General features: G+C 39.9%; 2 protein-coding genes across 2 annotated transcripts in view; one reads left to right on the top strand and one right to left on the bottom strand.

Annotated features, from left to right (window-relative positions):
- SLC5A12 (solute carrier family 5 member 12) overlaps positions 1-5,621 on the top strand; it is a 47,514-nt gene extending 41,893 nt beyond the window's left edge. Inside the window, exon 15 of the mRNA XM_026512211.4 lies at positions 1,449-5,621. Coding sequence (XP_026367996.2) covers positions 1,449-1,601 — 153 coding nt within the window. The 3' untranslated portion in view covers positions 1,602-5,621. The remainder of the gene's footprint in view (positions 1-1,448) is intronic.
- Positions 5,107-13,226, bottom strand: part of ANO3 (anoctamin 3) — a 394,322-nt gene continuing 386,202 nt past the window's right edge. The window contains exon 28 of the mRNA XM_026512215.4: positions 5,107-13,208. Within this exon, the coding sequence (XP_026368000.2) occupies positions 13,026-13,208 (183 nt within the window). The 3' untranslated portion in view covers positions 5,107-13,025. The remainder of the gene's footprint in view (positions 13,209-13,226) is intronic.

Genomic DNA, 13,226 nt, shown 5'->3' with positions numbered 1-13,226 from the left:
TCTCTAGCTCCGTGAATGTAAATACAGAGTCAGATTGTAGGGGGAACTTCTTAGGTAGAGAAGCAGCAGGATGCACACCTTTCCTACCCACTGAGAACTGTGCTTAGACCAGGCGGGGCTAGGGACATTGTCCAAGTATCACTAGGGTCAGAGCAGCCAAAGACCACCAGGAACAGCCCTGTGCTCAGACCAAATTGGACTTACTGACTTGAAGCTGCTGGGGGCGGGAGTGGGGAGAATACCAGGGAAGCAGGCAATGCTACCCTTAAGAGGAGGGATTCTGGACATGACTTTTGTAAGGTTTGGGTTCCCATTGAAGGATTCTGAGAGGAGTCTAAGGAAGCTGAGAATGAAAACAAAGCTATCTGGGGCCCATTCGGTAAGAGAGCAATAATCTCTTAGTGTTGTTATGGCATTTGACAACAGCAGGACCTTGGGAGATGTCATGTTTCTTGTTAAGTTTGCAAATGGTCTTATCTATGCCTGACCTCTTGGCCTCATTAAGTGCAGGAGTGCTTTTTTTTTATTTTTTCCTTTTCTTAGTTATGGCTTATTAACATTCTTTCAGTTTTAGACGTTTTATTCTTTTAGTACTCTAGAAGACAAACTCTTCGCCCACATCACATCACCTAGGTTGTTGATCGTTCTCCTTCCTCCAAATACCATAATAACATGTATATGAAGTAAAGTTGAGCGTAATAGTTACTGGAGTGAGGGCAGCACCATCTTGACAGGCATTCAGAATGTGAAGGCAATCTATTCTTCTGAGAAAGCAGCTGATGCAGCACTGTATTGTTTGGATAAATGGATTTTTGAGGAAGTTCTAGAAGGAAATAATCAAGTTATTTACTGACTTACAGACTTATGTTCCTAGGCAAGAGTTTCCTGGAATGAATGATAAATCTTGTTGATAGAAGCAGCTTCTGTTCTCAAGGCTGAGCTGAGAGGGGGAGGGAACACTTAGTGTGTCATTCGTGAGCTCCTTTCCTGAAGAATGACAGTAGGCAGCTTCTGGGGGAGTCTGCCTACAGGTGCCCCCCTTATGATCAAGAGGCCCTGCTCTTCACAGGAAATAAGGGCACCTCCACCATCTGAGACACAGGTTTGTCTCTCCCCAGGAGATGAGACTACTACCTTACAGGGTTACTTTACTAATGGAAAGATACACAATATTCATTTCTTCACACGGCACAAGATATATTGCGAATGCTCACGAAATTGTTCCTTCTGTTTTTATTATCTTTAGAAATAGTACCTACATGGACTCAGTCATCATACTCATCAATCAAGAAATGCATTGTTTTCATATTTACATGTCATTTGATTTGATATCCTATCATTCGATCATGTCCTACCATGTGAAGGGGAGGCGCTCGGCAAGATTCTCTCCGTGTGACTTGGAATACAGCAAGATAACTCCCTAATATGTGTCTTTTCATTTTCCTCAGGAAAACCTTGAGAATGGCAGTTTCTGGAAACAAGGGGCTGAATCTGTCTTGCAGAATGGACTCAGGCAAGAAAACCTGGTCCATATTCCAGGCCATGATCCGAAGGACAAAAGCTACAACAATATGGCGTTCGAGAAGATTACCCATTTCTAACGCATGCATGCAAGTACAACACACACACACACACACAAGCACATGCACAAAAGCACACACACAGATACATAGTCTGCATCCTGCTTGCCAGTCGGTTAGTACTTGTATGGAGTTGTCACTGCTAGAAGGAGGGATGTCTCATGTCTATTTATACTTATTATGACTGTTCCCCTGGATATTCCCAGGATATTCTTTGGAAGACCCCAACTTTCAGGTGAGAAGAAACAGCCCAGTCTTAAGTGTCCTGGCAACTTCTTCCTGGGTTAAATTAGGACTGGACGTCACCGCAGTGCAAAGGGTCAGTCCCTTTGCTTTACGTCCTATTAAACTTCAAGGTGTTTTGTTTTGTTTTTTGGTAGTTCTCAAACCATCACGTGTCTTGGAGCTCACAGGCAGAATGTGGAAGAGGGTATGCATATTAAATGCTTCTCCATCACTGCTGATAAGATGAAGGCGTGCCATCCACCCCGACCCCCGTCTCTCGCATGGATGGAGACACATTTCACATCACCCCACACCGCGGTTGCAGTTGGAACACTTAACTGCCATTAGCCCCTCACCCTGCGCCACCCATACCCCATACCCTGAAGTCCTCTTCCAGTCATTCCTGCTCCTCCAGCTGTCCTGACCAAGCCTGAGGAATAATTTTGCTCAGCACAGGAGACGGACTGATATATCCAGATGGCGCAACAATCGTAACTGAACACGCTGCTCCCTTGGGCTCTTGGTGTTGTAGGTCTTTCCTTCTATCTCCTTACAAAGAAAAGTTGATTCTGCTCAACAGAAGTCTAGAGCCTTTCCCCAGGGCCGAGTAAAGAGGATCAAGGAATGTCCTATAGGAGGCTGTTAGGAAAGCATTGTGGAAAAGAAGCTTGCAAATAGCTTACCAGCCCAGAGATTTCACTAGCCATGGGGTCTTTAGCGCAAAATACCTTGCCCGCAGGATTTATGCTATACTGATTCAGCTCTGACGTGCAAGCTCAACGTGTTCCACCAGGCTAAGGTGACAGAAGAAAAGATTTAAAGGGTTGCATTCTCGAAAATAATTTTTTAAGTTCTAGAGTAAGAGGAAACTATAGAACAAAAGTTTTTTTAAAAAAAATGGAGAGGCAGTGAAAGCTTTTTGGAAGAAGCAATGAAACAAAATCCTTAAAAAGTAAAAAAAAAAAAAAAAAAAAAAAAAACAAACCGGTGCCACAGGGGCTAGATCCGAGGGAAGATAGTAGGAATAAGCCGGCGTCTCAGTGTCGGGTACGTTAGGGCAGGTGTTAGATATTTATTTTGGTGCCCAGGGAAGATCAAAGGCCTGGAAATAGTATGTCAGCAAAATAAAAAAGAAATGGTCCGAATGAGCAAGGATAAGAAGCCCCAAAGGCTATGTTGTTTCAATGTAATCCAGGAGAAAACCTTAAAAGAAGCATGAGATAGGGAAAAAATTATGTAATTAGTATTTGTTATCAGGGAGAGAAGATAGAAAGATGATGGGGGAAAAAAATCAATGAAGGAATGAAAAAAACAACTGGCGTTCATGAGCCACAGCCCAGGGCTTGCCTTCTCTCCCTCCACCCTCAATGGGAGAGGAGAATAGAGGGGGGAAAAAGAGAGAATTGGGTTGTGGCTTATAAGGGAGATGAGAAAAATACATTTGGAAAAAGGGGAAAGAAGTAAAAAGTAAAAAATATGTTTGGAAAAATATCTGAAAATGAGAAGGAAAAAAATCATGAAAATGAGAAATGTCTAAAAACAATTTTTGAGGTCCAGCAAGCTAATGAAGGTGTTGATCTAAGGATTTGCAAATTGAAAGGTGCAATAATTTTCCAAAAGATTTAGTAGTTAGGACATCCCTATGAATTAGAATTTCGAGACTATATTAGGTGAATGTTGAAATCTGGGCCAAACCTCATTGGTTTAGTTAATATCTTAGGACCGGGAAGGGAAGCAACAACTCTGAGAATGAGAATTTGATAAACAGTAGCCATTAGATGTGTGGTTTCCTGCCCCTCTCCCCGCCAGGGGAATGCTTTATTGACAAATTACCCATTATTCACTTTAAGGAAAAGATCAATCAGTTACCACCCCTGAACCCCGCCTTCTCAGCACACCCCGTCAGAGATTCTAATGGCAAGAGCATGGATGGACAGCAATCCCTGAAGGGTGTCTGAACGGATCAGTGGCCACTCAGGCATCAGAGAGCACATCACAGTCTGATTTTGAGCTGACGGCGTCGGCCCCAGGAGGTCCACAGAGGCCTGCACGAGGACCCGGTCTCTGCTGCTAAGAACCGGCATGGGGCTGCCCGTCCAGACACACCAGGCACGGGGGACCCGGGTGAGAGACACACTGCTGGGGTACGTACGTATGGAATACATTTCAAGATTTTGAACTTTCACTTGGAATTACATGAAGACAGAATGTACCATATAATTCTTCATTTTATTCACAAATTGTTCTCACAAATTATCCCACAAATGTTTCCCTGGGACAGCACTTTCCCCAGAGAGTTTTTTAGGACCCTTTTTCTTTCTTTTTTTTAGTCACTAATTCTCTTAGCCTGGAGCGTTATCAAAGCATAAAATGACTTACAAATGGAAGATATTATTATTATCATTATTATTATTATAAAAATGGCTCTGCCTTCTCTCATGTAATGGAACCTATGACATTCCGAGTTAATATTTTGAGCGCTTGTAGAGGCCGATATAGGGATCCCTCCTCATTCTTCCTAGTTGAACAAATATGCGAAAATCTAAGGCTTCGAGTAGAGCGCAGATGGGAGTTCCAGGGAAAAACCATCCTCCGCAGCGTCCAGGAACCACCTCTGTCGTGTGGCTGAACGGAAAGGAACCGTGAGGCGCGGTCATACGTATGTTAAACTCCTTGGCTGCGCACACCTCTCCTGCCCTCACTCCTCCCGCGGAGCATCAGCTCAGACTTGTGTCAAGGTGCCCAGGGCAGTATAAGATCTGTCCAGTGCCAAGTTCAATCCAAGCCACGGAAATGGCTTAAACCTGTGGCTGATTTTGCCACGGAACGACCAGGGAGATTCTCAATAAATGGGCTATGAATAATGAGTTCTCGGGTGGCCTAAAATCTGCCAAACTTAATGCCGGTCTCCATCTTTTACATTCAATCACAAATATTGGTAAAAATGAAATGCAAGGACCTCAGTTGTCTCTTTCATTCATTCTGAGGAATTCGCTTGGAGAACTGATACTTTGTTACCATTTGGAGCAAGAAGCACAGCTTATTCACCGAGGGGTCAGACTGGAGGCAGACAGCAAGTTCTGACATAAATTATCTCGGGAATTCTTGGGCAAAGCTTTCTAAAGTTTTGTTTATTACAAATTAAAAGGAGCAGAAGTTGCCCCTACTTAGTAGGGCTGTTGCAAGGATTTATAAAGGGAAATCTATCAACTAGTTAGCACGGCGACTGGCCCCCGTGAAACATACTTGTTAGTCTGCCGTATATGAAGAAAGTGACACTCCTGACAGTATTCATTGTCAGTTACATTGGTTCACTGTTTCTCTTTAATTTTCAAGACACTGGCTTAGCATATGAATTACGGAAGCAGTTTAAGAATTAACAAGAACAAGATAACCTTAAGCTATAAACTAAAAGTCATGCCATGAATTTCCAGACGGTAGCCTTTTTTAAAGGCAAATTTAAATAAAATATGATTTTTCCGGGAGCAACTTTTCTAAAGGTCCACAATTCTTGAAAAAAAGAAAAAAACCCACTGTTATAAAGATAGACAAGTTTATTACTGAAAAATGCAATATTCATAGTTATGATTTGGTAAGTATTACGTCTGTACATGTAAATGGCATCTCAAGCCCTGTGTACAACTCGGTGCACACTTAACAGTGATTGTGATTTTCCAGACGACAACAGAAGGGGTGAGGGGTTTCCCTTGTTTAATTCGAATAATATTTCTTGAATAGAAATTTCATTCTTTTGTGATTTCATGGGGTTCTAGCATTTCACTTTAAAGAGAGAGAAAAAAAAAAAAAAAGAAAGAAGCCACACACCGGGGGGCTTGCAAACAATATTTCAAAGAGAATATTACTGAAATATCTTCATGGCATTACAATCTTACTTAAACATTCTTACAAAGATCAGATCAGTGAATAGAAAAAAATAGAACAGTTTCCTTTTAATTGTTCTCTTAGAAATAAATTGTCTCAAAACATTACAGAAAGTTTAGCTCTCTACGTATACATTTGTATAGTTAGAAATCTCATGTGCAGAATCTCAGTATTCCCAGGTAGCTGGGTTTACTGTAAAGTTAGCCTCTTTTACCCAACATTAATAACCTTGAAGTATAATTTATTTCCAAACAACTAAAATATAATTGATGTTACCAATGATATTAAAATGATACAAAATTTTAATCAAGTGTAACTTGTAATTAATACTCATCTAATGGGTTATTTTTATTTGTAATTCTTGGAAAGAGTTAATGCTATTATTTCTTCTTCCATTCCAATCTCCTGACCATATCAATCTAGATTTTCACACACCTATGTGAATAACAAAGCCTCATAAACCCACTTTTCTAATACTGCACTTCTGGTATTTGAAATATCAGCTCTTCAGAAGACAGAGTTAAACATATAAATATTTGGCTACTTAATCAACATGGCCCTTACTTGGGGTGTCCGGATATCAGTGGCTCTCTCATTATATTCTCATGATGAATTAGAAAAATAATTCTACTCTGTCATGGAAATGTTAGTTGATAATATTTCTGTATATTAGTGTGAAATTTAAGATGACTTTTCTATTTCCAGATTTTATGTCTTTTTCATAGAGCCATGAAATACTAAATTTAATGCTGTAGTTATAACGACTCGACTTTAAGAAAAATGTCTGTAGGATGAGCATAGATATAGAATTAAGATACATAACAATTTTAATTATTTCTTTTAAAAGTAAGTTCAGATTGAAGTATATTTAAATGATCAATGTGAATATTTTCTACAGGTGAGGAGCAGGGTGCAAAATAATTATCCACTCTGAAAGCTTTTATAGAAGCCTAATTGATTTAGTCAGGTCTACCAAGTCACCAAGTAAACACATGTCACAATAAGTTTTGACATACTATATAACATGATTTCTTCTATGTATTTTGGATAATGCCTATATTTGGGCTGCTCAGGGGCTTAGGGCACACATACACACACCCACACCCACACACACTCAGAAGTAACCATGAAGAGGATTTTATGACTTAATACAATAGGCCACTATAAATCAAGAAAAACAATATATAACGGTGATGTCTTTCATGGGCCTTGGCCTATTTGTCCTCAGGAATTTTCAGAAACAACCATTCATCTCTTTTTAAAAAATGTTAAAGCAATTGTGTACACAGGTGTTTTGAACATCCAGTTCCCCATTACAGAATCTGCTTTGACATACTTAAAAAGCTAAAAATAATTCCATGTAGTATATTGATTCAATGCCCTAATGTAATTACCACATAAGAAAATCAATGAGCAATCCACAAATTGTTTATTTATACCAGCATAAGACGGTCAGCAGCATTTGTAGAGGCAATGTAATTGCTTGATTTGCAATCTACATCATAATGGTTTATGTACCTTTATTGTTAACTATTTTCAAGAATGCTGACCTTAAAATTTTATTCAATCTATTTCAACAGAGCAAATCTTCCTTAAATTGGCTTTAAAACTTCTCATGAGAGTGTGGAAGGAATCCTTAACGATTAACAATCTACTGTATATAATTTGATTTGCAGAGGAGTTGCAGACAGTAGAAAGAAAAAAAATCGACATTTAAGTTCATCTGGCTAAATATGCAGTTGCAACATAATTTCTCCTTTGAAGAACAAAAATGGTTGGAGAAATCCACTCTGTCTCTTCCCCAAACTTCCTCTTCAATTACAGGACTCCCTAGGTCTTCCCTAGCTGAAGAATACAATATAGAAGCCGATAGCCACACATCCCAGGAAGGTAAAATTGCACATATTTTTAAGGGCATTTTCATCTTCAGCATTGAAAATCGAGATGTTTATTCTTTGGCTGGAGTTGTCACTGAAGTCTAAGCTTACCATATTTAGCTTCGTAATCTTAAAACAGGCAAGAAAAAAAAAAAACGAGGAGAAAAAAACTTCATTTCTCTGAATGTTAAAGGATGAATGAAATTGCAGTTGTTTTTCAGTCAGAAAGAAGGCTGGGTGTGTGCACAGCAGAGTCTGAAATAGGATTTGCAAAGCAGACGTTTTTTGCTCAGGTAGGAAAGTCCCTAAGGCCCTTCCACCATCCACCAAACATTGCTTTGACAATTAACTTTGCCATCAGGCTTTTCTGGTCACTCAGTTCCCTTCTTCTCACTTAATGAAAAGTGGGAAAAGCCTGCTCATACTACTTGTTAGAAAGATAATAAACTTAGCCTAATGTGGGGGCCCTGGCTGGCTCAGCAGTAGAGTGTGTGGTTCTTGATCTCAGGGTTGTGAGTTTGAGCCTTATGTTGGGTTTAGAGATTACTTTAAAAAAATCATCATTAAAGAACAAAACAAAACACTTAGCTACTGTGTTGAGTGGCATGGACACTGACGAATAATTATAAAGGGTTTGAGGCAGTTTGAAAATCACACGGGGCTAGCCATCCACATGACAATTATATTTTGTGGGGACTATCTAAAGAGATCTCATAAAATTTTGCTTTTCAACTAATAATTTAGGAAAATTTTGCCTTCTGAGAGCAAAGAAACTGTTTTCCCCCCACACAGAGAGAATTAAGATGAATACTCTGAGGAAGTCAATATTGGGCCTATGTCTGGAAATTTGACTCCCTTCCATCTTAGAGAAAGAAACAACATCCACACAGCTTACTCTCTGGTGTATTCAAGCCTTGCTCTCGGGGCCAGCTGGGTGTGGAATCAAGAGGCTTCACCTAGGGAGAATTGTGCTGGGCACACACCGGTACCATCATATACAACAGTGAGGCTTGGGGCACCTGGGTGGCTTGGACGGGTAAGTGTCTGCCTTCAGCTCAGGTCATGATCTCTGGATTCTGGGATGGAGTCCTGCATCGGGCTATCTGCTCAGCGGGGAGTCTGCTTCTCTCTCTCCCTCTGCCCCTCTCCACTGCTTGTTCTCTCTCAAATAAATAAATAAAATCTTAAACAAACAAACAAAAAGATCAGTGAGATTTGACGGATAGGCTTCTTCTTCCAGAAAGTAGACTTTGATTATACAAGAAATTGGAGTTGATCCTAAGCATGAGTCTCTTTTCTACCAACCTATCTGCTTTCATTTTACTTCCCTGGAAAAGATGCCTTAATGCGAACGTGGCTAGAACACAGTGGCTATAATACTTGTGTTTTCTAGAAAGAAAACCACCAAATGCGGTTGTGGGTGTGGTTTTTCAGAGGAACCCAAATGGCATGTTCAACTGAAGGTAACTTATCACCATTACAAATACACAAATCCCAGGTAGCAGGAACCTAAGTCTGATCAATAATTCTAGCTAACGCCAAGTCAATAAAATACGTTGGACTACATATTGTTGGCATATTTCAGTTTGAATAGAAATGCCTGTAGGAAAAGTCACACTTTTCTATCAGAAGCTAGGTATTTTAGGCCATTCCTAAAAGGTTCTCTGTCCTGAGTTACTGAGAACACCAGAAAGAATACGATGTTAACTGATTACCTGGGTAACATCCACAACTATTCCTAAAGCCTGTTATAATATTGTGATTTGGGGGAAAATGGAATGGAAATATCTTATGACCATCGTAGGACTGAGTTGGGCATATCTCACAGACAGTAAGTGCACACACACACACACACACACACACACAGCACAAGCACACACACCACACCCTGGGCCTCTGTCTACCTGCCCCCAGTTGACAGACTAACGAATTCAGCCATATCAGCTAAGCAACTCTACAGGCAACCTGGATTTTCAATTTTGACCAAGTTGAGAAAAAATGGGCAATTTGGTCACCTCTTGATGGCAGTTGGCTGCAGTGCCCCTAAACGTCCTCGTCCCTGGACACGAACTTTATCAGGGCTAAAATTCTTAGCCTAAGGAGGTTTTCAAAGTGATTGGCGGAGCCAGCCCAAGTGTGAAAAAGAAAATGCTTCTGTCTGATAGAAGCATTATTGTCTTCTTAAGAACAAATCAAGCTTCCTCTCCCATCTGTTTCTAGAACAAAGCATTATTAAAATCAGTAGGATTCTCCATCTGTACACTTCATGTGCAAATGCCTTGATGATGACAATGAGCTTATCGGAAGACAAACAGCCAAAACTTTGTAGGAGTGGAACAAGGGCTTGCAAGACTAGGACACTATTGCCTTTGGAGCTAAAGAGTGAGCAATCCCGTCTCCCCGTACCCACCCCAACTTCTATTTAAAAAACAAGCAGGATCAACTTGAACATGCAAAATATAGGAAGAAATATATCACATAATTTATTGAGTGAAAAAGGTTCCTTTTCATTCCGTTCTACAACACATTGTGCTAAGAGTCATTTTGAAAGACAGTGCATCATTCAGAAGCTGCGTGTCATCATGCTGTCACTCAGCAGCATTTTATTGAGAAGGGCATGCACAGACTCAGACATCGCAAACTATGTCGGCTACTACGTCGAGCGGTTTTCCACACACTGTACTGGGAAAGTGCTACAGCTTCGAACAACTTGTCAAGGCAGACTGCATGCACATATATATTAGATATTTGCTTGAAAAGACAACGATTGAGAATATGAAAATATATAAGCAGCATTCATGTAATACAGAATTCCTGAGAATAGTGTGTGCTATATAAATCTTTGAGAAATAATTTGTATTCATATGAAAACCATGATATAAAACATTTCTCTCAACGAAAGCAGAGTGATTTAAAACTCACATACTGTGAGGGGGCTGCCAACATTTTGCCATCAATAACGATGAAGGCAGAGCTAGGTTCTACTGCATTGTTTCACAAAAGGAAATTTTTAGATAACTTTTTCATTGTTTCTTCTATTTTTCGATTGGTCTGAGAAATTACCAGAGAAGGCAATGTCTAAATCGATGTATTATTATTTTTTTATTAAAAATACCATTCTCTTTTCATGTTTTTCTCTCCAGGCAATCAATACAATTTAAAACCCTGATGGTGGTATTATAAAAATAACTCAGAAGGAACAGAAAGAATTCTTAAGGGCATGGCTATCATTATTCTTTGCTCTACTGCAAGACGGATGTCTTTGTCGTGTATCCCTAATTTGGGAAATACATAAATGTTAGGTTCATTTATGTCTTCAATAAGCATACAGAGTACTTATTCTCAGGCATGGTATGCATTTAGCTAACAAAGAAAAGGAAATGCTACAGATGCTACAGAAATGGAGGAGTTTAAAACTCCTTTGTGTAGTTAGTGGAATTAGTTGCTATGAATATGCAGGTGGCAGAAACAGAACCTCCGAGGAATCTGAATGGAAGAGTCCCATGAGACAAAGGCATGGGAGGAAGTTCAGAGTCCCAGGTCCTACCCCTGGCTCTGTCAGAATCAGAGGGCAAGTAGGGAGGTATTCCTGACAAAGGCAAACCAAGGAACAACTATGATCTATCACAGCTTTTCCCTGCAGTAAAAGAAGAAAAAGTCAAAAAACCATTTTCAGTGTCAGAATAATAAAAAGCAGTTGTCTAGTAAGAGAAACTTTTTAATTTTCTTACTAGAGACACGCTAGCATATATACAAAGTAGCTTTATTTCCTCTGTCTTTAATCTGGTCTTTATGCATTTTGGAAATAACTGTGCTTTGTTTAATTGACTGAAAAACCGGACAAAGATTATGAATCATATATGTATGTATGTATATATGTGGATATGTGAGTATATGTCATTTGCCGCCCCATTCCCAGGGGAGGAAAACAGATTCGTTTTGATTGCTTTGCCAAGGAAAGGAGTCTTGATTTCTTCCAGTCTTTCCCTCACTTCAACTCTCCTCTTCCTTCCCCTCCCGCTCCCATTGCTTATGCCTCCACCAGGCTTTCTTTCCTTGAATGCTTCATCATTCCCACTTCATCTGTCTGTGAACACCAATAACACAAACAGAGCTGACGCGGAAATAGCAACTCCACAACAAAGCAAAATGATGTCTTTCACAATTGACTTGATCTTGGTTTTGAGAGAGTTTTCAAAAATCAACTAAATTAGTCTATCAAAGAAACAATAACAAAAATCTCCCCTCATCGAAAAGAAAATAAAACAAAAAATGTGGGTTTTTGTTTTTTTTTTTTACAAATAATATAAATTTATATTCATGCATTGTTTTCATTAGCTCATGAACAAAAGTGCACATTGTTAGAAAAGCTTAAAGTTGTTGCAAAGCATTTGGCTTCTGGTTTCCTGAATATGAGTCACAAGTCACAATGGCATACTATGTAACTGGTCTCAGAGCTGCACAAAATGTAACTTGCATTACATATTGTCAGGGTGCAAAGGTACAAGGAAAACCGACATATGTACAGCATTTCAAGTTATTCTGTTATTCTGTAAGAGTTGTTATAATAAACCAGGGAGGAAAAAATTAAAAATACTATAAAACAGCCCTCCACGGTAAAATACGGATGAGTGGTATTCTAAATGATATGAGAATAAACGCCCATATTTTTTAAGTATGTGGCTCTATTGGAATTCGGTTGTTTAAAAAAAGGCAGTGCAACTTGTTCTGCCAGTGACACAACACGTTTGAATGTAGCCAATGCAATAGAATATATTTCAATGAATGGTATTCTTTTTAGAATCTTAGTTTTTGGTTTGACTACTAAAGGTGGTGTGCAACAATTCCACTGCATAGTCAGTGTAAAGCAGCATAAATTCCTTGTGGCACAGATCCATAATCTCAGCAAGGAACAAGAAAAATTCCCCAAACCTAGAAGCTGAAGGGACACGGAATTCTGGCAGCAAAGGCAATAACTGATTTAAGTCATTCCTAGTAAGTCATTTCCTCTAAGTATCTCAACTCAACCCAAGGTTCCAGAGTATGTGATTGAAGACCACACAAGACTTTCGGCATGCCTGGCTTATGAACGTTTACATGGAAATCTGTTGCTAGAAACCTCACCATCACCCTTCCCGTGACTTGGCAGCTGATGGAGGTGATGAGCTCCCGTGACTTGGCAGCTGATGAGACTCCAAACACACAACTCCCTGAGGCTGGGTCTGAGAATTAGATCCTGGCTTCCTGCACTGTCAATCTAACCATTTTTTAAGGTCATGAGTCCTGTATTTTTCCCTAGAAGCCTGGATATTCCAAATCCCAGAGATGGCTGCGATGCATTTCCAAGTAACATATCATACATATGGTTTGCCAGGTATGCTTTCCTCCCGGATTCCGCCTAGAATTTAAAGTTGCTGTCATTCCCACTGACGCTATCGCCCCTCTGGGCAGCAGGAATCAACTAAGGCCATTCGTGGTGAACAGGATGACCACTTTTTCTCCGTTGTTGCTGCAAATGCTCTAGCTCAGCCTCGTACATCATCTCTTGGACTAAGTACTTCTCCCGCCGTATTCGGTCATACAGGTTCTTTGGTACATCTGGAATCAGGTATGCGATGAACGACTTGATCCCAAAAACAAGGTGCTGCAAATTTCAGAGGGG

This window comes from Ursus arctos, unplaced genomic scaffold, assembly GCF_023065955.2.
Source record: "Ursus arctos isolate Adak ecotype North America unplaced genomic scaffold, UrsArc2.0 scaffold_23, whole genome shotgun sequence".
Taxonomy (NCBI): Eukaryota; Metazoa; Chordata; class Mammalia; order Carnivora; family Ursidae; genus Ursus; species Ursus arctos.
The sequence above is the reverse complement of the archived record's forward strand: the minus strand, read 5'-3'. Positions and strand labels throughout refer to the sequence as shown.